This window comes from Lobosporangium transversale (assembly GCF_002105155.1).
Source record: "Lobosporangium transversale strain NRRL 3116 chromosome Unknown BCR41scaffold_12, whole genome shotgun sequence".
Lineage (NCBI taxonomy): Eukaryota > Fungi > Mortierellomycota > Mortierellomycetes > Mortierellales > Mortierellaceae > Lobosporangium > Lobosporangium transversale.
This window is the reverse complement of record NW_019028990.1, coordinates 203569-228024: the sequence shown is the minus strand read 5'-3', so window position 1 is coordinate 228024 and position 24456 is coordinate 203569. Positions and strand designations below refer to the sequence as shown.

Here is a 24456-nt window from a genome sequence, read left to right as displayed (position 1 = left end):
TCATCTATCACTTATACGATCCATCAAAAGATAAGGTGTAAGCCGGCCATCGTTTTTTGAAATGCGGCAGGGGACAGCGGATTGCTACATTCAGAGAAACAGTTAAACTTGAACATCTAGCATTTTCAACCGGCGTTCCTGACTCTAGACAAAAAGAAGCCAGAAGGAAATGGTGGGGCAAGAAAAAGAGCCAGGGCGCTGGACTCCGGGCTCTTGGGCCTGAATGTAGATTTCCGCCTCAACAAGCTCAATTTCAGCATATCTTTTACGACCGCGACAGGTTTTTTCAAAACGCCATTCCTGCTGCGCTGCATAGTTACATCAACCACAGGTAAATGGATACAACAGTTCTGGATTCTGGAACAGAAGAAGTAGGAAGCGGTGGGAAGGTTGATGGACATCCACCATTTGATCACATCAAGCAAGCACTCAATGACAAAAGGATTTTCTCGAGCAAATGTAAAAGTAAGAATACTGGCCTCTAACCGAAATCTTTCGAGACGCCAAAGGTATCAAGTTAAATTGCGACCAGTGGAGGTTTCAGGAAGGCGAAATAGCCCCTTGTTTTGAAAGAAAATGTGCAGCCGTTTACCGCTTTGATATTACGCGATGACAGTGAAGAGCACGGACTTATCGAGCTTTTTTTGTCCATAATCAGCAATGCCAATGTGGGCTGCTATTGCGTCGAGCCTGACCAAAGCAAACTGCCTGCAGTTTAAACATTCGGGAATTGCTACAGCAAATCCGTTTAGAGGAAGTTTAAAGATAGATTTCTGAGAACATGGTAATGGCTGCTAGTATCCTGCCTAGATTAAATAAATTGTTGGAATATGCCAGAGTAGATGGGGAAGTGACCCTTGTAGTGGTGATTAATGCGGGGGGGTTATAGATATCCTAAACGTGATAGTCTTTGACTACGAGTGGCTTTTGAGGTGAAGGCATGTTACACGAAAAGGTCTTGTGCGTGGAATGTTCGTGTCATGTCCTGTGATCAGGTCTTCATTAACATCATCCCTCACTTTCATTCGCAACTCATCTATATCCATCCTTTTATCTTGTCCTTAAATCCCTTGTAATTCACGTGTGTATATGGTCATGCTTGCATGCATTTAATCTCTTCTATAATTGAAAAGTCCAGAAAAAACACCGCCCTCGACTAAAAGACAGTAAATAAGTATGCTATTACAGCAGGTTTGTCCCGGAAAGACAAGCGCATCCCTCCAAAGTATTCATACCATCAGCTACCAATCAAGGAGATATATCGTACGACATCTCATGCCAAAATGCTAAATGCCAATGTCCAACATGGCATGTCAAAGGTTTCTGACTATAGAATGCACTCTTTTTCTTTCTTCTTTTTTCGTAAGGACTCAATAGCTCTATGCTGCTACGGACTCTGTCGTTATTTGTGATGCTTCTTTCAAGCCCATACAGATCCTGTTTCTTCAGGCGGACTCGAAGGAGCAGCAGAATCAAATTGTTTCTGCTGTAGTCATGTCTGAGTTTGATGGAAAGGTAGCATAGTTTTATAATTTTCGTGTCTGCTCTGAACAATCCATCTTTTTATATTCACCGAATTCGCCCTTTCATTCTATCTCTAGATCGCAGTCACGACCAACCGCCATGTGCTAGTCTACGCGCCTGTGATGCCTATTGATGATGGCGAAAAGGTATAAGCAGGCGTGTGACGACAAAAAAAAAAAAAGAAAAAAGAAAAGGCTGTTGCTGACAGTTTGCATCAATGATATGACTGATATGCTGCCATGTGTATATTTGATTTATCATCTGATACGTGGTATTCTATTGGTCTGATTAGATCAATTCTTGGACTTTGCACGGAGCATTGGATTGTGAAGGGGTAGCGTCACTCGCTTGGAGAAATGACGGTAATGCATATTATATTTTAGATCGTATTACTGCGATTTCCATTAAAGGAGTAAAGGAGTTATTCAGAGACCACACTTACAATTTTCCTTGCATCATGATCAGGCTATCTTTTAACTGGAAGCATTCATTTGACACTATGGGGTCAGCAGGAAGGTCACTGGAATCAACTATGGCAACAAAGGTAAAGAATTAGTCGCAGCTCCCTTACATCGTCAAGGAAACGGAAATAAGTAATTAAATAATAGTAATAATAACAAATTTGTTATCTCAATACTCCTAGACAGGGATCCTGCATTGACCTTATACAGTTTTCTCCAGATGGCAAGTTGTTCGCATCCATGGCCAAGGTAGGTGAGGATATATGAAACAGGATATACAGCAACTGATTTAGCTCAAGGGCCGTTAGAGATAACTTCGCAACATGGAAGTGTCTCTTTCGCATGAAACTTAGTCAGCTGTCTTATTTCCTATATCAATATCTTAGAACGATCGCTTGGTCAAAGTCTGGAAACAGCATGCAGGTAACGTAGCAGCCAAATTTTAGATAATATCCCAGTTGATATTACGCGGATTTTGATAATGATTATGTGGCGAATCTCTGATATCGAGAAAACGTCCATCATTGAATAGGAGAGGGCTTAGACTTTGGATTCTTTTATCTGCCGCACCCAAGGGCTGTGTTGGACTTTTCCTGGCGTAAAGAAAAAACTAGCAACGTGTAAGCTAAATGAAAGACAATTTGCGGGAAAAGTCAAAATTTCTTACTTGAGTTGAATACACTTAACCAATACTGTTGTTCTCCATCTGCAATTGAGTAGATGCACCGAGTCAACAATTAATGTACTGTTCACTATGGCGAAGGATGGCGTTTGTCGTATATGGTCGCCACTTGTTCTTCATCAGCCAGAATCGATGACTATCTGTGCGATCATCGATCCTAACCAGTGGCTTGTATCTCAGCAACAATCCACTACCCAATACCCAATTCATGCGCTTGATGGCACAGAATTCACAATGGCTGTGGAGTACGCAGCAAGCAAGACAGTTGATAAGAGTAACGATGCTACAAGCATTCAGTTACGGAAGCTGAAGGAGATTGTCAGAGACACGTCAGATCTTTTCTTTCAAATCCAAGGCGATGGATCTATGATCATTTGGGGTGTTCAGGTACTACGAGTGCTCTTCATAGATTATGACATGTATTACCCAAATCAATTAGTATTAAAGGCAATGTTATGCTTTATAAAAATAGAGCCTTGGGCAAGTTCCACAACGCTTGCCTCGAGTGTTACTCGTACTACGAATATCTCAGGCAGTTACGCCACTTGAGGCGTCGTTTTTTATGAAAAATATTTTAGCGTACCATGACACTGCCGTAGCAAGGTCGAGAGGTACTAACTTATTGAGTTGTGATACAAATAATTGATCTGAGCCGGAAAAATGACACTAAGTCGGGCATAAAAAAAAAAAAAATAGGTTCACCTGCTGATGTTGCGATTGTTGGCCAGAGTCACGAAGGACGGGTCAGTTGCTTCTCTGTCAACATGATGGAGTTGTTTGACAGCTCCAATACATTGGCTGGGCTAAGCCTAAGGCAATCATGGACGGGCCAGCAAAGCAGAATTAAAGAAATCGTGAAAGATCATCGCCAGCTTTGTTTTACTTCGCTTGGTGATCTGGGCGACATTTCCCTTTGGAAACTGAAGACACCACGTGTAAGTAGGCTGCTAGCTAGCTTGCGCTGTTGATCAAATATTGGCGCCTAACGTTCACTCTTTAGTTTGCTCATCGTGTAGCGGCAGGTCTAGTCGAAGTAGGCTCACTTCCAATTGGAAACAGAAACGTGAAGTTAGTTACGCCCGCTTGGGAAGGTATGTTGCAGCCATGAGGGTTGTTTGCTATCAAGTGTTATACGCTCATCTATTCATTTAACTCATTTCACTAAATATTTTTGTTTAATTCTCGGACCAATAACTAATAGGAGGGTCATTCATGGTGTACGATGGCCAACGGATCACACTCTACACAGCAGATGAAAGTGCATATTGCTCGGAGATAGTAGATTTACCTGATTATGATCCTAATTACCCCCTCATTTTGTTGGATTCTTTTGAAATTCCATACTTGATCGAGGTTGCGGGATCTTCGGGAAAGACGACTGATGTTGCATGGAGGCGATACATTCTAGGATTTAGTACAACGGATAATACAGTATTTACATGGCAACGGACAGATGGAGGGAATCCTATTCTATTTTCAAAAGAGCATCTACCCCCATCGCGGACCGAGCACGCAGTTACTGTAGAATCGTTTGCAGGTACTCTTCCAAAGTCACTTCACTCTACTCATGTCAATGTCTTTGCTACGTACTCCAAAGATCAAGCGAATATATCCTACTGGGAGTGTGCCAATGACTTTCATCTTCATAAAGGAGGACGAGTTTGGCAACGAGCGGAGCGTATTCCCACCAAACAAAACCTAGAGTTCTTCCAATGCGGCGCAAATGGCAAACTAGCCCTAGGTGAGCAAACCCTTTATTTTGTTTTGTAAGTAGTTGATCGACATTATGCCGAACTGACATATTCATTGACTGCTTGATAGTGTACGCTAACAATAATGGAACACATGATCTTGAGATCTGGGGCTCCGTTGGAGGGAGGGCCACAGGTCACCTGGAGATCAGGTTCGCGGGATTAGCACCGATCTATGGATTGGATTGGATGGTCACAGCGGATGCACGGCATAACCTAGCAGTAGCCTTCAAAAACTCTGTAGCTCTGTATTCACCTCAGCGTACTGAGAACGTAACCGACCCGCCTATCTGGATGCGATTCCTCGACATCAACATCCCAGCGTTTATTAATCATCCTATCTCAGCAATTGCTTGGTTGGATATGGGTACACTGGCCGTTGGTGCTGGGGGGACAATGCTTCTGTACAGCAAATGGCTCAGCGAGGATTACATGACCATCGCTCCTGGCTTTGAAGAGTTAAACTTGGCTCCAACTCTTCATCACGCATTGTCTTCAATGCATGGTCCTCTGGTGGACTATCATCCTGATCTCTTAATGGAGTTTTTTCTTTGGGGTAACGTGTCTGTTCGACTGCCCATTTTTTTTTTCTTTTTTGAAGTCCGCGCATTAATTAGCTTGATCCATGCAATACTCTAGGTAAATTTGAGGTTGTCAGAAAGATCTTATTCAACCTTTACCATTATATGAGCTATGTGAATGACAGTGGAGACACCACCACTGGCCCTTTGCCAATTCCTTTAGAAGTCATCCTGAAAACGGATGTGGTAAGCGCTGTTTTTTCGGTGTAAGTACTGAAATCTAAATTAAAGAAACAAGATCCTGACACTAAGGTTCTTTTTCCTCTTTTACCTGAATATATAAATACTTTTAGGCAGCAAAGCCGGTGAAGGCGGACCATAATGATTTATTCATGACTGACGACGACTATAAAAGGTAGGCTTTCGTAAGACTTGTATTGGGCATATAGACTGTTATAATCTAAGATTTGTATTTTAATGACCCATTTCCTATATCCTCAATAATTAATAGCGCAAACGAGGATAGGTTCTTGAACGACCGTACTAGCCGAGATATGATTGAATTCTTGACAAAAGTACACCTGGTAGGCCTTTCCAAGGCTGCTCAATTGCATTTGAGCGCTTTCATCGAGGGATTTACTAAAGTAAGTATTGAACAAAAAAAAAAAAAAAAAAAAAAAAAAAGGCCGTATCAGACTACAGCTCCCTTTCATCGGCGTTGTGCTTACACATCTGTGATATAAAAAGCAAAGAAAAAACTCACGCCCGTTCTCCATTCAATGATAGATTGACCAGCAGCATCACTCAGTTGATGACAACGGATTGCGGTTCCTTATCTTTGTGCGAAGGTTCAACTACCTTTCTTACACTTTGCCTCCAAACCAACGTCTAACTATGCTAAATTATCGCGATATCGTATGGGCATTTCACAGTGAATCTCAGGTAATGTGCATACCATTGCTATTACTTGTTACTTGCTGTAAAAGTTGATCTCGGGAGTATAAAAGCCAATATCATGGAAGCCGCTAATGCGTATATAATCAATAGGACCTATTACTAGACTTTTGTTCCAATTCCTTGAAGGCCCCTATGACTTGGACGGAGGCGAAGTCACTTGGAATTTTCCTTTGGATGCGCAAGAAAGAGACAATGGTAACAATGATTCCGTATAGCTTTTTTATTTTGTTTATATTAATTTTCCTTACAAACCAGAGACATTAATAATTGACATTATTGTATGAACAGCTTAAGCAAATGGAAGTGATTGCTAGAAACATGTATATGGGCAAAGATGATAAAGACCCTGTCGCATGTACTCTGTTCTATATCGCCTTAAGGAAGAAGAAACTGTTGCATGGGCTTTGGAGAACGGCACATGGGAATCCAGAGCAAAGTAAGATGATAGCTTTTTTAGCAAACGACTTTGAGCAGGATCGATGGAGAACTGCAGCCCTCAAAAATGCTTTTGCTCTCCTTGGAAAACAGCGATTTGGTAAGTTTAATAGCCAATATTCCATCTTTAGGATATTTTCTTGGGCTTGGAAAGCGTAATTAATGCCCTGAAAATACATCTTTGAATATGTTTTTAAAAATTACAAAAGAGTATGCCGCTGCATTTTTCTTACTTGGAGATAGGTTGCAAGATGCGGTCAACGTTTGCATTAAGCAACTGAATGATTTTCAGTTGGCAATTGCAATCTGCCGAGTGTATGAGCCGGGTGAGTTGCTATCACCTCAGCCTTGTTCTTTGCTATGAATACTTATTTACGCAATAGGCTATTAAACTGACTCGTGGTTGTTATAATTATTAGAGGAGCGAGGACCTGTATTAACCCAGTTGTTGCTAGGTTTGCTCAGAACTACTAAGGATCCATGGCTGCTCAGCTTGTATTATTCTATGTTGGGCCAAAATACGAAGGCCATGCGCGTGGCCTTGGTAACTACTCTCTTGATGATCATACAGACAAGCAAAGAAAAGAGACTTTTTCAAGCACTCTCATGCTTTTTTTTTTTTTTTTTTTTTTTTTTTTTTTTTTTTCAGTGCGAGGATACCGATGAAGGCTCGCCAAGTAGCACCGAGGCTCGCCCACATAGAGACCCTTCACTTTTGATCTTATATCGCTATCTCCGTAAAGTTACCCCTAATGCATCAGTTTATGATGGCGATGGAGAGTTCTCGGCAGTGGTGCGTGCTGCTGAGGCATATGAGCATTATGGTTGCCCTTTGCTCAGTTTGATCATTTTGAAGCATTGGGGCTACGTTATGCCCGTTGGTCCCAGAAGTAAACACACGAAGGAAGTCAGGACCATCATGGAGGTCCGTAGAGAAAGTATTCACGGCCTTTCACACTCAACAAGTACATCTTCCTTCATGGGAGGCTTCAAATCACCAGAAGCCTCCACAGTGATGGATAGTGGCATCTTGAGCTTTGACGCTTTTAAATTTGACAACAATGAATCCAGGAAAGAAAATGGCCATGGAACGCCATTAATGGGTACATCCAAATCCCCAAACCCTACACCAAATTATGACGGCAGCACTGCTGATTTTGAAAGCTTCGGACCACTCTCAACAAAGCAGAATGGCCAAGCAACAGCTGTGTCTCCAAAATCTACAGGAATGTCCTTGATGAGGGGATTCAAGTCGACATCGTCCGCCAGTAATATAGACAGCGGTATACTTGATTTTGACAACTTTGGCTCTACCCCCAAAAAAGAGAAAGAAGAAGCAATAGAGGCGCAGCCAAAGTCTACAGGGATGTCCCTGATGGGTGCAAACAAATCCTCGACCCCATCATTGCAAATCGATACTGGTATTTTAGACTTTGACAATTTCGGTTCTACTACTAATAAGCAGAACAACCAAACACCTGATTCAACGTCAAAGCCTGTGGGGATGTCGCTTATGGGAGGTTTTAAATCGACCTCATCAAATGGCAATATTGATAGTGGGATGCTTGATTTCGATACTTTTGGATCCATGGCTCAGTCTCGCGGTTTAAAAACGCCCAAAGATAAAGCAGAGGACATCTCTGCAGACTCTTTACCTCCAGGCAACGGTCCGACTCAATCTAACGGCTGCTGTGATGCTGATGATGCAATATCAAACAATGATAGGATTCGAGGCAGTGAGGAATTGCTTAATGACTATATAACCACCCTCGTCGTGCAGCTTTTAACCGTAAGCTTTCTTTAATGGATAGTGGTGATTTCTGCTTTGTTAGCTCAATGGCTAATCTTGATGTTTTAATATAATCCTTCCATTCTCATTTTAGCCTATGGCATCCGCACTGCGGACCGTGTCTTTAAAGCCTGAGCTGTTGTCAACACCAGTGTTCAAAGGATACGTTGAGAACATCAAATATGGCTGGGACAAGCTGTCGGAGCATGCTAATGTCTCCAGTGTTGTCATGGAGCAGGCCTTAATCTCCAAATGCATTGAGATTGATACTCTCCCTGTGTGTTTCCACTGGCTTAACACAACAATGAGTACAGGATCTCCTATTTCCGCCATCGTATCACATTATTCTGAGTCATGTTATTCTATGGTAGGAATCATTCTTTCAGAACAACTGACAGGAAGTATGAAGGCACATATTAAGGAATATGCCAGGTAGGAGAATGCTGGTGGCTGGTCTAAATGTCGAAAAAAAAAAAAAAAAAAAAAAAAAAAGCAATGTGAGCAAAGAAAGAGAGAAAAACGCGTTGATGTCTCTGTTTTGTCGCTTTTTCTTTTTTTTAGGAGTGTTCTAGAGTCATCGAGTGAATGGTTTAATTTGGCCAAGATTGTGATAAAACCGAAGAAAGCGTTACCTCGATGGGAACAAATGGTTCTGGCGAGCTATATTATGCTTGTGGTTGTATCTTTGCAAGAACAAGACTATGCTTCTTTGGCAGCTATGCTTTTCCAGTGGCGGCGGTTCAGTGGATTTGTTGTTGGGGACCGAGGTGGAGCTGTCAAAGTTATCTATGAAGTACTGAGTGGGAAACTTTATTCGGTAAGTGTTTGAAATATCATCGCACTATATAGGGCTTTAAAAAAAAAAAAAATTGAGTATTGACTGTTCAATTCTTAAAAAAAAACCCCCCGCTAGCCACTGGATGTTAGTGCTATTTCTTCAGACCATGATGGGGAGAAATCCGAGTGGGAGGCCCTTCAGGGGTCTCTGCTGAATGCTGCAACGACCAATGCATTAGTCATGAGTTTGGAAGGCTTACTGCGAGACCATGGGCACAGAATGTCCGATGAAACTCGAAAATTCGTTACCAGTTCTTTCCTGGATCGACTCACCAGGTCTGGTATTGAACAGGAGCAAAATGTGATCCAGATGATAAAGCAGTCCCCACTTCAAGACCACCTGCGTGGATATCTGAGTGGATGGCAAAAGAAGTACTGGGTCCTTTTAAGCGGTCTAGAGAGTGGCGGTCATTTACTGCCCCAAGTCGCTACGTTCTTGGAATCCCACCGTCAGGGCCAGAGCTCGCCTCCTGTTCCTATTGAAGACATCTCATTACTGTTCAAGACTCGGTCTGTCATCCACTCTTTTGCTTTCAATCCTGTAGAACGTCGCATCGTAGCTGTCTGCTCGCGTTCTGATATTATTGAAATTGATATTTCGAAGGCATTGGATTTTTCGCGCTCAATAAGTAGCTCAGATTCATACCATAGTGACATAGACTCAGTGATGGATTTGGATGACGAAGAAGAGATAGACCTGGATGAGAGGGATTTCCTGGATGCACATGGTAACGTTATCGAGCGGCCTACGAACAGTTCCAAAGCGCCAAGTTTAGTTCCTACAGAGAGCTCAGAAGAAAATGTCAGCCGAACAGAAAGTCATACTGGCATACATAATATGTTCAAGAGCCTTTTCTCGAGAGGCGGCAAACATCATGGCCATTCACACGATCCTCTGCATCCTCATTCTCACGGCCTTGCACAAGCAGTTACAGATGCTAATCTTCGCCGTTCACAAGGATCAGTTCCTGTTGGCTCCGGTACAGGGGCAAAGCCCAATGAAGTAGACAATGTCATGGTTCGGACAGACGTGGTGGCAACTTGCGCTGAGAGCCATCCTAGTTTCCCACTCTACTTGACTGGCCACAATCCAGCACTAGGATACCCGTGTGTGGCGCTTTGGCAGTTTGGTCAGCCAAAGGAACTCAATAATTATACTGGAACAAACTCTAGAGTGATCAGGTATAGTGAACTTGCCTCTTTCTAGAAGGGTGGATGCATAACTGGTTGTGAACTCTCGTTTATTTTTTATTTTTTATTTTTGTTAAATGCTTCGGCCCGTAAATAGGCTGCACTTTGACCCATGTGGCCAAAAGTTTGGAGCGACAGATATTAATGGAGATCTGCACCTCTGGAGATTTGATTCCAACACTGTGGGCTCGAAACCCTTCTTGACGATGAATTGTCATGATAAGATTACACGGGACTTTGCCTTCTTAGGATCGAGTAGTATAATCGCAACGACGGGGACGTCAGGAGATGGAAAAAATCTCGCCATCTGGGATACACTTTTACCACAAAACAAAGCATTGACACAGTCGTATAAGGTCCATGATCAAGGCGGATATTCATTGGCGTTTTCAAAGAGGCATCAGCTCTTAGTGTCTGGAGGACGCAATGGTCAAATTTGTAAGCTTTGTCTTTTTTTCTATTATTTATTTTTATTCTTTTGAGTCTGTGTTGTGTGCCTCACTCTTTTATAATATTTATTTAAACATCGATAACTAGGTATCTTTGATATTCGGCATTCAAAACTACTGCATACGATCCAAGCTCATGATATGCATGTTCGATCATTAAGTATTGATGAAGCAGGATTGACACTTTGCTCTGGCGGCGGAGAGGGTGATATGAAGGTAAAGTGAGGCAAATAGACCATTACTTTAGTATACCTCGTTAACATTTTCTTACTAATATTTACTGCTTTTCCTTCCTTTTTTTTTTTATAAAGGTCTGGGATTTAGAAACATTTGAGCAATTGTCGTCGTTTAGCAATCTTCAAGCTAGAAATCGGTTCCAGTTCCAAACATTTGATCGTATCCCTGTAAGTTTTTTTTTTTTTTTTTTTTTTTGCAACTGCAAATACATTGTTTATTTGGCTTGTGATACAGATCCCTTCCACGACTAAAGACACGTTAAATTCATACTTAATAGATCAAGGCGTATGGTGTGGCGCAAATTATGCCCACGGACGACTTTTACTACACATGTGGCCCAACAGGGTTCTTGCGTGCCAAGAGGAATAAATAGCGCTTGTTATTATATAGCACCCATCATTCCTGCAGGATATAAAAATAAACATGATATGTGGAGTAAAACAAGGCTCCACTTTTTTTGTGCTCACCCAGCCACGTCTGCTCATAGATTAAAGCTAATCCCTTTACTCTTTGCCTGACTCATTTCTTACTTTCATTCGCAAACATGGTCTGCCTGCGCATGCTCATCCGGATTCCATTCAATGGGGCTTATTCCAATGAATTAGCCCAACAATTACTATCACAGGTACGTCAGAACTATACTTGAGCAAGCACCGTTCTTTTTTTTTTTTTTTTTTTTTTTTTACACGCATTAATAAGCCCATATTAACCCCGTTCTTGGAAGTATAACGGCCTTGACTGATTGGCTTACACCCTCCTTTTATACTTCAAATACTATCTACCGTAGACATCAAGGAATATCAGATCTGGAAAGACTATTGTTCAATCTGGATCTGAATCTGCATTGATGGCTTTGAGTTTAAATGGGCTTAGATCAGTACACAATTGCACTCGTACTTTCCACACATCCGTTTCTTCTTTTAGTACTCCTCCCTTCACTTCTTCCTCTTCCTCTTCTTCTTCCTCTTCTTCCGCAAATCAAACTCAATCTGGAGTTGAACCTCAGTTGACGCATACAGATCCAGAGACGGGAAAGGCGTCGATGGTATCAGTGACGGACAAGCCTGCGACTCATAGAACTGCAACTGCAGTATCATCGATTTGGTTACCAGCAATTGCATTTGATCTATTGAAGCGTAATGGACATAAAAAGGGAGATGTTCTGACTGTGGCCCAGATTGCGGGGATTCAAGCAGCTAAGCAAACATCAAATCTTATACCTCTATGTCACCCATTGCTGTTGACTCATGTGTCTGTAGAACTGAAGTTGGTGGAAGATATTGACGACACTAACCATACTGATATGGATAGTGGCAAGAGCAGGAGAAATAGTAGTAGTTATAGTAGTAATAATGTAGACAAGCACGGATTAAGAGGTGGTCGAGTAGAGATCGAAAGCAAGGTGGCGTGTATGGGTAATACAGGGGTGGAAATGGAGGCATTGACAGGGGCGACAGTGGCGGCTCTGACAGTATTTGATATGTGCAAGGCTGTAGGAAAGGATATGGTCATAGGCGAGATCAAAGTCCTGGAGAAGACAGGCGGCAAGAGCGGTGTCTACAAGCATCAACAAAAGGGTCAAGACCGAAAAGGTTATGGAATTTGATACCGCCCTTAAATGAAATTGCGGTGTCAATAGACAGTCACAATAAACAATATTTACTAACAGTAAAAAAAAAAAAGAAAAGACAACTCCTTCTGCTCCCCCTTCATTTCAGTAACAACATGTCGAGCGACTTTGTAATGACAATTGATGACGACGATGAGTCAGTCCCCTTCTTGGACGAAGAGGAACTTGACCAGGAGGATGAAGTTGTCACAAAGAAGACTAATAAAAAGAAAGGAGCCAAGGGTAAAAAAAACGGAAATAACTTTAAGAAAGACACAGGCGATCTCGATCCAACCTTTTCATTTGATGCTGATGGAGGTGGACATATGGGCGCACATCATGATTGGGACTTTACAGCAGCTCGAGCAGCTCTCCGAGCACAGGATGAGGTAACCCTTCTTTTTATAAATATTAATTACTATTTATCAATCACAAGGATGAGAAGAGGAGGGGAGTTTCTCATCTCCAAGGGTCTAATTGATGGAGTTTGATTTAAACATATCAATTGTTTCTTTTTTTTACCTCCTCTTACTTTATACAGATGCAACCCGGAATGAGTCTAGATGATATAATTGCAAGGAAACGAGCACAGGTCAAAGCCAAGAAGTCTGGAAAGGTTGTAAAACCTATTGAAGAAGAGAAGGAGGTTCATGAAGATGATGAGAGTGGTAATTTTTTTTTTTTTTTTTTTTGCCTTGATCTCTACAAATCCATTGCTCATGTTGTCACTACTTTGCAACTATTTGTTCCGTTTTGAAGAAATTGACTATCAAAGCACATTTTTTAACAATATTACTCTCTTTTTTTATTTATTTTGATTATAATGTACATAAACACTATATCATATCATAGAATTTCAAGAGGCACCTGATTCGGACGAAGATGAGGAAGGAAATGATGACATGGAAGGCATTGAATTTGGCGAAGAAGATGATGATGAAGATGAAGAAGAAGGCTTTGGTGCTGGACGCGATGAAGATGCAGGATTGGAAGATGAAGAGGCTGAAGAAGCTGAATTCGAGGATGAAAGCGAAGGATCAGAAGCAGAGTCAGGGTCAGACTCAGAATCAGAAGAGGAGGAATCAGAAGAAGAAAGTGATAGTGATGACGAGAAAGAAGAAACAGAGTTTGAGAAAGAGGTTAGTATCAGTAATTTTTGGTCAAGACGAAAGCTTCAAATCTGTCCATTCACTCAACATGACAAACAAGCGACATGACAAACAAGCGAAGGGAAAACTAATTTCCTTTTTTTTTTTTTTTTTTTTTTTTTTGCTGATAACGAATTAGCGCAAGAAAGCATATTTTGCACCAGAGTCAGATACCCCTGTTGAAGTTGCAGAGACGTTCGCGACAATGAATCTCTCACGTCCAATTTTGAAAGGATTAGCACAAGTCGGATTTGTCCAACCTACTCAAATTCAAGCAAGGACCATTCCTGTGGCATTGATGGGTAAAGATATTTGTGGTGGTGCAGTCACTGGTTCAGGAAAGACAGCTGCCTTCATTGTCCCAGTGCTGGAACGTTTGATGTACAGATCCAGACAAACCCCTACTTCTCGAGTCTTGATTCTTTGTCCAACTCGTGAGTTGGCCATTCAATGTCACAGCGTTGCCCAAAAGCTTGCTAGCTTTACAGATATAACTTTTGGACTCTGTGTTGGTAAGACTTGTATTTCTCAGGATGTTTTTGAATTTTCTTTTTCCCCAAGTATTAGAAACTAACATGTTTTTTATACATATATGTTTTTTTTGAAACATTCATAAATAGGTGGTTTGTCTCGTAATTCTCAGGAGATGCAACTTCGTACCCGTCCTGACGTCTTGATTGCTACACCTGGTCGTTTAATCGATCATATTCTTAACTCACGCTCATTTACATTGGATCATATCGACATTTTGATTATGGATGAAGCCGATCGTATGTTGGAAGACGGTTTCTCAGCTGAGTTGACAGAGATTGTCAAGGCTTGTCCACAATCCCGCCAGACCATGTTATTTTCGGCCACAATGACCGATAATGTGGATGAATTGATTCGTATGTCGCTCAATCGACCAGTTCGTCTTCAGATTGACTCCAGTAATGCAACCGCTGCTCGATTGACACAGGAATTTGTCCGTATCCGTCAACATCGTGAGGAAGATCGACCTGCAGTACTGTTAGCATTATGTTCACGTACATTTAAGCATCGTGTCATCATCTTCTTTAGATCCAAAGCTGCAGCTCATCAAATGAAGATCATTTTTGGCCTGATGGGCCTACGAGCCGCAGAATTGCACGGAAACTTGACACAGGAGCAACGTTTAGCAGCACTAGAAGAATTTAGGGATGAGCGCGTGGACTTTTTGTTGGCAACAGATCTAGCGTCCCGTGGTTTGGATATCAAAGGAATTGATACGGTCATCAACTTTAATATGCCCCAAAATTATGCCATCTATCAACATCGTGTGGGTCGTACAGCCCGTGCAGGAAGAAATGGTCGTGCTGTCACACTTGCAGGAGAGAACGATCGCAAGCTATTAAAAATGGCAATCAAGAATGCAGATAAGAAGTTGTTGAAGCATCGTGTGATCCCTCAAGATGTCATTACGCGCTATCGTGAGCGTGTAGAGGGCTTGACTGAGAGTGTGAAGGAGATTATGGCAGAGGAGAAGGAAGATAAGGCTTTGCGGCAAGCAGAGATGGAGATGAGGAAAAGTGATAACTTGTTGAAGCATGAGAGCGAGATCTACAGCAGGCCTGCCAAGACATGGTTCCAGACGACAGAAGAAAAGAAACAGGCAGCAGGTAAAAAAAAAAAAAAAAAAAAAAAAAAAAAAAAGGCTTTTATTTTTTTATAATTTTTTATTCTATCGCTACCATGGCTTCCTCATCATTATTATTACTGTGTAAAATATTATAGACGCAGGCAAGGCTGCATTAAATGATCCCAAGAAGCGAAAAGCAAAAGAAGAGCCTAAGCGAGACCGCTTTGCAGGCATGTCTAGAGCCAAGAGAAGACGTCTCCAATTGACCGAAGAGGATCATAAAGACATAAATTCACATGTAAAATCTATCAAGTCAGCAAAGAAAGCACTCAAGCCTGCCAAGATCCCCAAGTTGGCGCCAGAAAAGACGGGGCCAAAACCCCCGCAAGACCAGAAGAAGAAAAAGAAAAAGAAGGATGTTGATTTTAGTCGAGATTTGGGTGATACATCAAAGCAAGGCGCAGTCAAAAAACTTGGAGGGTCAGGATCCAAGTTTGGAGGCAAGGATAGAAAAGATGATAAAGGAAAGAGTCGTAGCGGCAAATTGGGCAAGTTACGCGGTAACAAGGCCTTCAAAAGTACCAAGAAATATAAGAGACGTTGAAAAAACAACGATGACAACAACAACCTTAATCACTTATAAAAAAACATCCATTTATTGCCTTCACCATGCATGTTCCATAGAACTACATCTCATTAAAGTAAAAATAAAAAATAAAAATAAAATAAATTGGCATTTCATTTCAATTACAAGTTTTGTCTCAACTCAAAGGTGAACTCTTCTAAGAGTTAGATGATCTTGAGAGAGCACTATTAGATCGTTTAGAACTAGTAGAAGCAGTCTTTGAGGCATAGTAATTGGCCTAGTAATTAGTAATGCATTGCCGTTCAATAACGTTTTCTTCAGGCTCCCATGTATTCTCATCATGAGAAAAGTTCTTCCATTTCACAACATATTCATATTTATGCAGAGGTGTGATACTCTGTCGATGATCAACTATTTTTTTTACTTCGTATGCGTTAGTGTCTTCAAAATCGTCAAGCACAAGCTTTAGTTGGGCTGACCAAGATCGTGCCTGTACCATCTTTAAGAATATAAGAACCATGAGGACTTTTGTTCACAACGATATAAAGTCCCTCATAACGTGGCGCGAACTTATTGCCACGGATCAGATCAAGACGTTAACATTCATTACTTTTGCTAGTCTATGATCAGTGAACATTTGTGAGCGTGTGATAGGTCAAACATCTTGGACGCGAAGATTCTCCATATCGAGTCACACGCAGAAATATAGCGTGCATCTCAGTATTCCTTGATCTCATCGCGAAGCTACGATCACTCTTGCCTGATCTTGTTCTTTCTGCACACACTTGTATAAATACACTGATGTGGTTGATGAACAAATCTCCACATTCACATGAGCGTTGTATTTCGTTCATAAATAAAGGTTGTATGACACAATCCAACTATTATCAACGGCGAAGCTGGTCCCTTTGAGGTGGATCAGATGTGCTCCGGTAAGACTTCGCCTATAGAGATCCTCATGGTCAAAGTAGTAGATCTGTGCTGGCTGGTTGTCTGAAGCCAGTAAAGGCCCGATCCTGTGTACTGCTGCTCCGTTAATCTGGAATAAATATACATCGCCCGTAGCATCCACAAGTTCATGGTCGTAGTTGGTGCTCATCGAAATACAAAAGCGGAGGGCTGTACTTCCTGATGTGGGACTGGAAATGATGGCTTTCATTAGAGTTGCCACTAATGAGGCCAAGTAGCTGGGGAATTGGGCGAAGTTCAGAAGCGTAATTTTCCATTCCCACATCAGAGCAAGAAGTCTGGTTACACAGCTGCCAGAATCTTTAAGGCACTCTTCAAGCCATAAGAATGCTTTATAATGCCTGCATTGGGTCATTTCACCAATCGAAGGCCTGTGGGAGAGAGAATCGATACTGTTACCAGTCACCATCTCTCCACCAGACTCTTCTATCCTCTTGGATTGGGCCTGGCTCTGTATGTATGAAGGGGTTAAAATATGTATTCATGAATCACATTATTCATAACACTCATGGTTTATTCAATCATCCAAATGCCTATTTCCAAGCAGAGTGGTTTAGATACTCCGTGGATAGCGAGGACATATCATTAAGGTTTGGTTATTTTACCAAAGGTTGGAGGGTATGGGCACATTTAGAGGAATTCTCTGCCCCTAATATCAAGCTCTTTTGTCGGGATCATTTAATTCACTCAAAAAACCTCCATAAAGAAAAAATGTTTTAAATGAGCATATTTGAATGCTTAAGAAGAATATTAATAAAAGTATTCGAAATAGAATTCTGAAAAGTAATAAAAATAAAGGCGGCAACAGAAAGGGACATGTACAACCCTTTCTTCCCACTTACATGAATAGAAAGCTGTTGTCTACAGCCTGCAAATTCAACTTGTCTTTGGTTGGATTGAATACTACACGAATTTTCACTTTCCCTTCTATCTCCAAGATCTAAGTCGATCCTCCTGAGCGATTTTGAATAGGTTGACCATTAAAGATTGTCGCTTCGTAGAAGAGAAAATGTTTATGCTATATGTAGCCTCATTCTCAAATCATACATCGCTTGTGTCTAGGCCAAATCCTGGTCGCTAGCCTTCAATACTATAGACCTTATTCCATCAGACATCCCAGATAGTAATGATCTCTTCCTCTGTATTCCTTCAAACGATAAAAAACCCTTCACCAGAATACTATGAAGGCACATGATTCTCGAAGATCTTTGTTGGACCTGAATATCTCAACTTGACTGGAGATTAAGGTACCCGCTCGTCCACTAATACCAGCCGTGCCGAATGGTTATGTCGTTCGATATTCCAAAAGAAAAAAATAGGTGCAGTTTAAGCAGGCACTGGACCAAGATGGCATCCTGTTCAGGTTGATATCATTCTCTGATTCCATATTAGCATTGCTCTTGTGGCTAGCTTAAAGACCATTTCTTTAATCGAAAATACCATCTCAACTTGGACAGCTTAATGTATAGGAAGTTCCACAGTTTTATAGTGAACCGCAACAAAAAAGAGAAGGATTCACGGGCTTTTGAACGATATGCAGCGTTCGAACTTCTCATGAATCCCCTTTTCGTGCGCCACATCATAACTAACATATTGACCATATTGTCCTCCTGGAGGCAAACCTTTGGAAGGGTGAGAATAGCTAGAGTATTGAGCAGCATTTGGGTGTAAAGTGTAGCCATTTCACAATCACTGTACTTTAGTAACTTTTGAATCATCCCTTGGTCAAAATGCTCAATGCACTTTAAACTGAAAAGAAGAAGAAGATGAAGAAGGAGCTGTTAGAACGCCTTGAAACATAGTTTACCAGAGCCTTGTCAGTTCTCGCAGTTACATAGAACATACTATGGTTCTCTCCCATGGCTGCTGCTACACAGTTGATGACAGATCTGTGGGCCATGGTCGAGATGATTGCCGCCTTGTAGAAATAAATTGAAGAATATATTGAGTCTACATTAAGTGCTTCCACTGGAACAAGGCTTTTAAAAGAAGCCGTCCCAAGTGGCCATGATATGCTGCGTTTCAATGGCTCGCCACAATAACCATGTACTCTCTAAACCATGTAAGCGCCTCCATATAGAGTCATACGAATGAGCGCATATGGCTGTGAATAAGTTTGATTTGGTCATTGAGAATGGCGGGTGGTACACGGTGCGGTGAAGGCTCTCCAGTAACGATTTCGGATTTGGCGGTCTTTTGAAGAAGTGTAATGCGCTGATATTTTGTTGTTCACGTTAAGGTGCGCTTTTATGTGTGTTGAGTTCTACACTGATTATCTCAATCATGTCTGCAACCATTGTAAGGTCTGGTATCATATCTCTACACCGCCATTCAAGAGCACTTCCATCCACAACAATGCCACCACGCCTTCAACCGATAGACACAAAAGGGCAGTACTCTTGGATGAAAGTATAGCCAGTGGACTCTGTGGACCACAAGTGGCGAAGCTGAAAAATAAAAAGAAAAAGGTCGACTGCGTGCATGCAACTGTTGCTCAGAGAAAAGAAGGAGGGGTCTTTGCATCTTGTCAACATTCCTCCCTCATCCTTCGAATCAGCACCGAGATGGCAGAACTTCAATACCAACGATTCCGAAAGGGCAACATCGTTGAAGAAGTTTGTGTTAAAACTGCTTCTACCAATGCAACCAATGACTGCCCGCCATGCTTTGTGCATTTGCAAGACATTCGAGATGTGTTTCCGGATGCACTGCGCTTCAAGCTGAATGAGCATCCCATCCCATTCCTTTCAGATGCCGATGGTAACAGGTACAGTATATTGTTTTATCATTGGTACCTTGTCAATTGCTCATGGATAGAAAACTGAGGGAACCCAATTTGACGCGTCTTTTTTTTGTCCTATTAGAATCGAGCCCCCGCGTATTACATTCTATCCTGACAAGATCCTGGACGTCATTACAGAAGTGCCACAGCCCTGCAACAGCAACAACAACAGCAATAGCAGCAGCAGTAGCAATGCTGCCGTCCATTTGCCGACATTGAGAGAGTCGAAAAATCCAGAATTCCAAAATCTTCTTTTGTCATTATCAAACTTTGTTCAACCTGCCAACTCATCGCTTACTCTTCATAACAACGAGAATTTTAGCTCACATTTTGAAGAACTTAGGGGGCTGCTGTTGGAGGCCAGAGAGAAAGATGACAAGATGCTTACACTACAAGACAACATACTTGGAATTCAAGCCAAGATGTTTGAACTGCAGTTGGAGGTGAATAGACTGCAGTTGGAGGCCAAGGAGAAGGACGACGAAATGCTTGAAATGCAGAAGAAGACTCTTAACCTGCAGCAACAAGCACTCGACAGACTTGCCATCCTTCAAAAGAAAGCTGAAGCTATCCTTGTCCAGAACTTTGAGCTGCACGAGTATCCAATTCCTCGACTGTTTATCATTTTACCTGTCGATCGTACCAAGTGGGATCCAATGAATATCCTGAGGAACAAGATCCATCTTCATTTCTTATGCGAACATGGGGATTACACCGCAAAGGCAGATAAGAGCTTTCAGGATCAACTCCATCTTGCCAGACACGAAGGATATGAGATCCGAAGCAGCACAGAGTTCTTTCAAAAGTATGGAAAGTACATGATCATCCTTTTGCAATGGTTGAAGTTGGGAATGGGAACACCTTCAGGTGCTTCTCTGACACCAGTCCCAAATCTTCTCGCTGCCGGCATTGCTTACTCCATTAAGTATATGGAGCAGCTCTCTAAAGAAAACCCGGCTCTGAAGAACATCAACACAATCGATGACTTTGAGGTACTTGAAGGAGCAGATCTTCGTCAACTGAGCAAACTCCTTCAAACCAAAGATGAAGACAAGCAGTTTGGCAATTTGTACAGGATTACGACGGAAACAGGCCATATCAGATGGGTTTGTGTCGACCATTACCGCTCGACATATAGGGAGAGTGAACAAAAAGCGCTTGAAAATGTAGTGGAGGTGAACGGTGGCAAGTATGACTCGCACCTTGGCAAAGTCATTATCAAATTGAGATCCAGAACCACAGCAGGAGAATTCTACAATGCTCTGACCAATGCAAAACATGTGTACGAGATGGATATCACATTATTCTGGGATTGGACCCAGACAGACCTTGAAGCATTAGAGAAAGCTCTAAGAGTATCGAATGTATCGGTTCTTCGACTTGATCTTTGGAGGTCTCAAGAAAGTACTACAAGGAAACTACTTTCAGCATCCACACGATATGAGATGCTTGTTCGCATCATATCACTTCGCAGAATGAAGTCAATCTGTATTGTACTATCTTCGGATCTGATTAAGTTTTCGAATTTACCAAGAGGAAAACCGCCACATCTTCATGAGTTATCCTTTGAGATAAAGCTTCGGAAGATCGGAACTAGCGATTTCCGAATATTTGTAGATTCACTCAAGACCGATGTGGCCTTGACTACTTTGGACTTATGTGGCAACTCAATTGGAATAGACGGAGTTCTGGCACTCTCAGAGGCACTCAAGACAAACAAGACTTTGACAAACTTGGACTTGGGAAGGAATATTTTTGGGAAGGAAGAAGCTCTGGCACTCTCGGAGGCACTCAAGACAAACAAGGCTTTGACAAACTTGGACTTGTACGACAACGCAATTGGGGATCAAGGAGTTATGGCACTCTCAGAGGCACTCAAGACAAACAAGGCTTTGACAGCTTTGAACTTGAAAAGTAATTTTATTGGGAATGAAGGAGCTCAGGCACTATCAGAGGCACTCAAGACAAACAAAGCTTTGACAAACTTGAACTTGTCCCACAACTCAATTGAGAAAGAAGGAGCTCTGGCACTCTCGGAAGCACTCAAGACAAACAAAGCTTTGACAAACTTGGACTTGTACGACAACTCAATTGAAAAAGAAGGAGCTCTGGCACTCTCGGAAGCACTCAAGACAAACAAAGCTTTGACAAACTTGGATTTTAGATGGAACTCAATTGGGAAGGAAGGAGCTCTGGCACTCTCGGAAGCACTCAAGACAAGCAAAGCTTTGAAAAACTTGGGCTTGCGCGGCAACTCAATTGGGAATGAAGGAGCTCAGGCACTATCAGAGGCACTCAAGACAAACAAGATTCTGACAACTTTGGACTTGAGAAACAACTCAATTGAGAAAGAAGGAGCTCAGGCACTCTCAGAGGCACTCAAGACAAACAAGGCTTTGACAAACTTGGATTTTGGATGGAACTCAATTGGGAATGAAGGAGCTCAGGCACTATCAGAGGCACTCAAGACAAACAAAGGTTTGACAAACTTGAACTTGTCCTACAACTCAATTGGGAAGGAAGGAGCTCTGGCACTCTCGGAAGCACTCAAGACAAACAAAGCTTTGACAAACTTGGACTTGTACGACAACTCAATTGGGAATGAAGGAGCTCTGGCACTCTCGGAAGCACTCAAGACAAACAAAGCTTTGACAAACTTGGACTTGTCCTGCAACTCAATTGAAAAAGAAGGAGCTCTGGCACTCTCGGAAGCACTCAAGACAAACAAAGCTTTGAAATACTTGGGCTTGAGCGGCAACTCAATTGGGAAGGAAGGAGCTCTGGCACTATCAGAGGCACTCAAGCCAAACAAAGCTTTGACAAACTTGGACTTGTCCCACAACTCAATTGAGAAAGAAGGAGCTCTGGCACTCTCGGAAGCACTCAAGACAAACAAAGCTTTGACAAACTTGGACTTGTACGACAACTCAATTGGGAATGAAGGAGCTCTGGCACTCTCGGAAGCACTCAAGACAAACAAAGCTTTGACAAACTTGGACTTGTACGACAACTCAATTGGGAATGAAGGAGCTCTGGCACTCTCGGAAGCACTCAAGACAAACAAAGCTTTGAAATACTTGGGCTTGAGCGGCAACTCAATTGGGAATGAAGGAGCTCTCGCACTCTCAGAGGTGCGCAAGACAAATAAAAATTTATTTTTGGGCTTGTAATATTGAAGTGAAAAGTGGCTCTATTTGAGATACTCAACCCAAGTATATACAAATATGGCATTGCTCGGATTACATGGGGTTTTGCACTACTAATAGGAAATAAAAATGATTTAATCCGCAACAGTAATGTTTAATATATTGCCTCTCCTTCTTCCCTGCACTTCCACAACATTCATTTGTATTAAGTACTGACAATGAACAATCCTACTAAGAGGTGTATTTTTTAAAAAAAAAAATAAGTATTATACACGTAAATCCAAGTACAGAAAATGAGGTCAGAGGGACACTATATTAAAATGTGTTTGTATTTTCCTTTATTCAACCTAATAATCAACTCTTTTTTAATGGTTCGTGTATGTCACTACCTTTACATTAGGAGCGGAGAGATCCTTTTGTGAAGAGAGGGCTGTACTGCTTTTTCTCCTCATTTGCCCTGACGCCTGACGCGTTACACGTTGTGTTTCAAAGAAAAAATAAAAAATTATTCAAAAACTCAAAATCTCTTACTTCCTTATTCCTTCATCCCTAAAATCTGACAGAGACAATGTGTGATCCGCGTCAAAGATTCGGATCACACATTCATTCTGGTCTACATCCCAAAGTATGAATTTGTTGTTAAAACAAAGGCACTGATTCTGAGCCAGGACATTAAACTGTCCTTAATAAAGTTGAATGTACAATCTTGAGAGAGAAAAAAAAAAAAAAGTTAACATTATACTATTACTTGTAGTACACACGGCAAAGACTATTTTAATAAAGAGTAGTACCGTGTAGGCCACCCCAAGGTATATCTTGAAACATTTTCTTTAATAATTGATACTGTATACCTCGTCCTATGACTGACCCATCCTTGTTTTCGTTATAGATTTCCTTCCCAACAGGATTAGGGCAATGGAGTTCCACAAGGTAAAAAAAAAAAAAAAAAAAAAAAAAAAAAAAATTCACTGGTGTGAAATACCCCCAGTGGGTATTAGTGATGATATGGTCTACTCTTCGACGGTGTTCAATGGACTTATTAAATATGAACTTAAGATGAAAGGATACCGGTAACGCCGGTGGAATGCCGGCATACATTCAAATAGTAAAGAAAGGACCTTCAATGAAAATCACTTTTTTAATAGACTTCCTTCAAGTTCTCCTGTGGGATAGGGCAAAGGAGTTCCACAAGGTAGCATCCTCAAAACCTTTTTATGCAACAATTAATATTGTCCATCAAGCTTATTACTGATTCTGTTTATACTTTTTAATAAAGACTTCCTTCAGGTCCTCCTGTGGGATAGGGCAAAGGAGTTCCACAAGGTAAAATCCTATTACTCTTTATACAGCAATTGATGTTGTTTACCAAGCCTATCACTGACTCTGTTTATATGTATATAAATATTAAATAGACTTCCTTGAAGTTTCCTTGTGGGATTTAAGCAAGGTCGTGGAGTGGAAAGCACCAATGACAAGACTAAGAATTTACTAACAGGCAGTGCGTGCTCGTGTGTGGGATACGCTCTCCAATGAATAAAAGGAATTTTTTTTATATATATGTATTAATGTATTAATGATCATGAAAGACAGGATGTTGTGGCGTATCAAGAAAAAAAAAAAAAAAAAAAAAAAAAAAAGTACAACATGGTGTGATCTTCCCTGAAAGCTGGGGGACTGAAATTCTAAGAATCCAGTCGAAGGGAATGAGTCGGACACTCGTGGAAAGAGAACTTTGGAGAGCGGATCTAAATACAGCATGTTCAGGTTGCAGGTTCAACCTCCAGG

At 41.5% G+C, this 24456-nt stretch overlaps 4 protein-coding genes across 4 annotated transcripts; all 4 read left to right on the top strand.

The window, feature by feature from the left end:
* The first annotated feature begins 995 nt into the window (after window positions 1-995).
* BCR41DRAFT_320752 (RAVE protein 1 C terminal-domain-containing protein) lies at window positions 996-11268 on the top strand. The gene is made up of 30 exons (XM_022021408.1): window positions 996-1263; window positions 1378-1515; window positions 1602-1670; window positions 1817-1886; window positions 1990-2068; window positions 2168-2234; window positions 2372-2408; window positions 2518-2605; window positions 2706-3054; window positions 3140-3278; window positions 3364-3602; window positions 3668-3758; window positions 3869-4408; window positions 4489-4974; window positions 5058-5185; window positions 5293-5354; window positions 5451-5583; window positions 5726-5881; window positions 5987-6091; window positions 6185-6431; window positions 6541-6657; window positions 6751-6875; window positions 6981-8120; window positions 8215-8552; window positions 8682-8937; window positions 9034-10139; window positions 10246-10586; window positions 10686-10813; window positions 10909-11001; window positions 11112-11268. The coding sequence occupies exons 1-30, from the start codon at window positions 1177-1179 to the stop codon at window positions 11205-11207; spliced, it is 7050 nt and encodes a 2349-aa protein (XP_021882779.1). The 5' UTR covers window positions 996-1176; the 3' UTR covers window positions 11208-11268.
* A 110-nt stretch (window positions 11269-11378) lies between these two features.
* On the top strand, window positions 11379-12440 carry BCR41DRAFT_394780 (Molybdopterin cofactor biosynthesis C domain-containing protein; the record flags this gene model as incomplete). The annotated part of the gene is made up of 2 exons (XM_022028670.1): window positions 11379-11459; window positions 11622-12440. 2 exons carry the CDS (start codon window positions 11379-11381, stop codon window positions 12438-12440), a joined length of 900 nt encoding a protein of 299 aa, XP_021882778.1.
* Window positions 12441-12534: 94 nt separating this feature from the next.
* Window positions 12535-15882, top strand: BCR41DRAFT_334677 (P-loop containing nucleoside triphosphate hydrolase protein). Its single transcript, XM_022021946.1, has 6 exons — window positions 12535-12832; window positions 12985-13111; window positions 13296-13582; window positions 13731-14103; window positions 14212-15228; window positions 15344-15882. The coding sequence occupies exons 1-6, from the start codon at window positions 12560-12562 to the stop codon at window positions 15790-15792; spliced, it is 2526 nt and encodes an 841-aa protein (XP_021882777.1). The 5' UTR covers window positions 12535-12559; the 3' UTR covers window positions 15793-15882.
* Window positions 15883-19036: 3154 nt separating this feature from the next.
* On the top strand, window positions 19037-22796 carry BCR41DRAFT_385400 (hypothetical protein). Its single transcript, XM_022027663.1, has 2 exons — window positions 19037-19510; window positions 19608-22796. Exons 1-2 carry the CDS (start codon window positions 19308-19310, stop codon window positions 22693-22695), a joined length of 3291 nt encoding a protein of 1096 aa, XP_021882776.1. The 5' UTR covers window positions 19037-19307; the 3' UTR covers window positions 22696-22796.
* The last annotated feature ends 1660 nt before the right edge of the window (window positions 22797-24456 follow it).

Bases quoted from the DNA above. Each gene is read 5' to 3' on its own strand.
- BCR41DRAFT_320752 (XM_022021408.1), top strand. From the start codon at position 1,177: ATGCTATTACAGCAGGTTTGTCCCGGAAAGACAAGCGCATCCCTCCAA. The intron at 6,658-6,750 runs GTGAGTTGCTAT...TATAATTATTAG, and splicing joins CTGCCGAGTGTATGAGCCGG to AGGAGCGAGGACCTGTATTA. The intron at 6,876-6,980 runs GTAACTACTCTC...TTTTTTTTTCAG, and splicing joins AGGCCATGCGCGTGGCCTTG to TGCGAGGATACCGATGAAGG.
- BCR41DRAFT_334677 (XM_022021946.1), top strand. From the start codon at position 12,560: ATGTCGAGCGACTTTGTAATGACAATTGATGACGACGATGAGTCAGTC. The intron at 13,112-13,295 runs GTAATTTTTTTT...ATCATATCATAG, and splicing joins TCATGAAGATGATGAGAGTG to AATTTCAAGAGGCACCTGAT. The intron at 14,104-14,211 runs GTAAGACTTGTA...ATTCATAAATAG, and splicing joins AACTTTTGGACTCTGTGTTG to GTGGTTTGTCTCGTAATTCT.
- BCR41DRAFT_385400 (XM_022027663.1), top strand. From the start codon at position 19,308: ATGGCAGAACTTCAATACCAACGATTCCGAAAGGGCAACATCGTTGAA. The intron at 19,511-19,607 runs GTACAGTATATT...TTGTCCTATTAG, and splicing joins TCAGATGCCGATGGTAACAG to AATCGAGCCCCCGCGTATTA.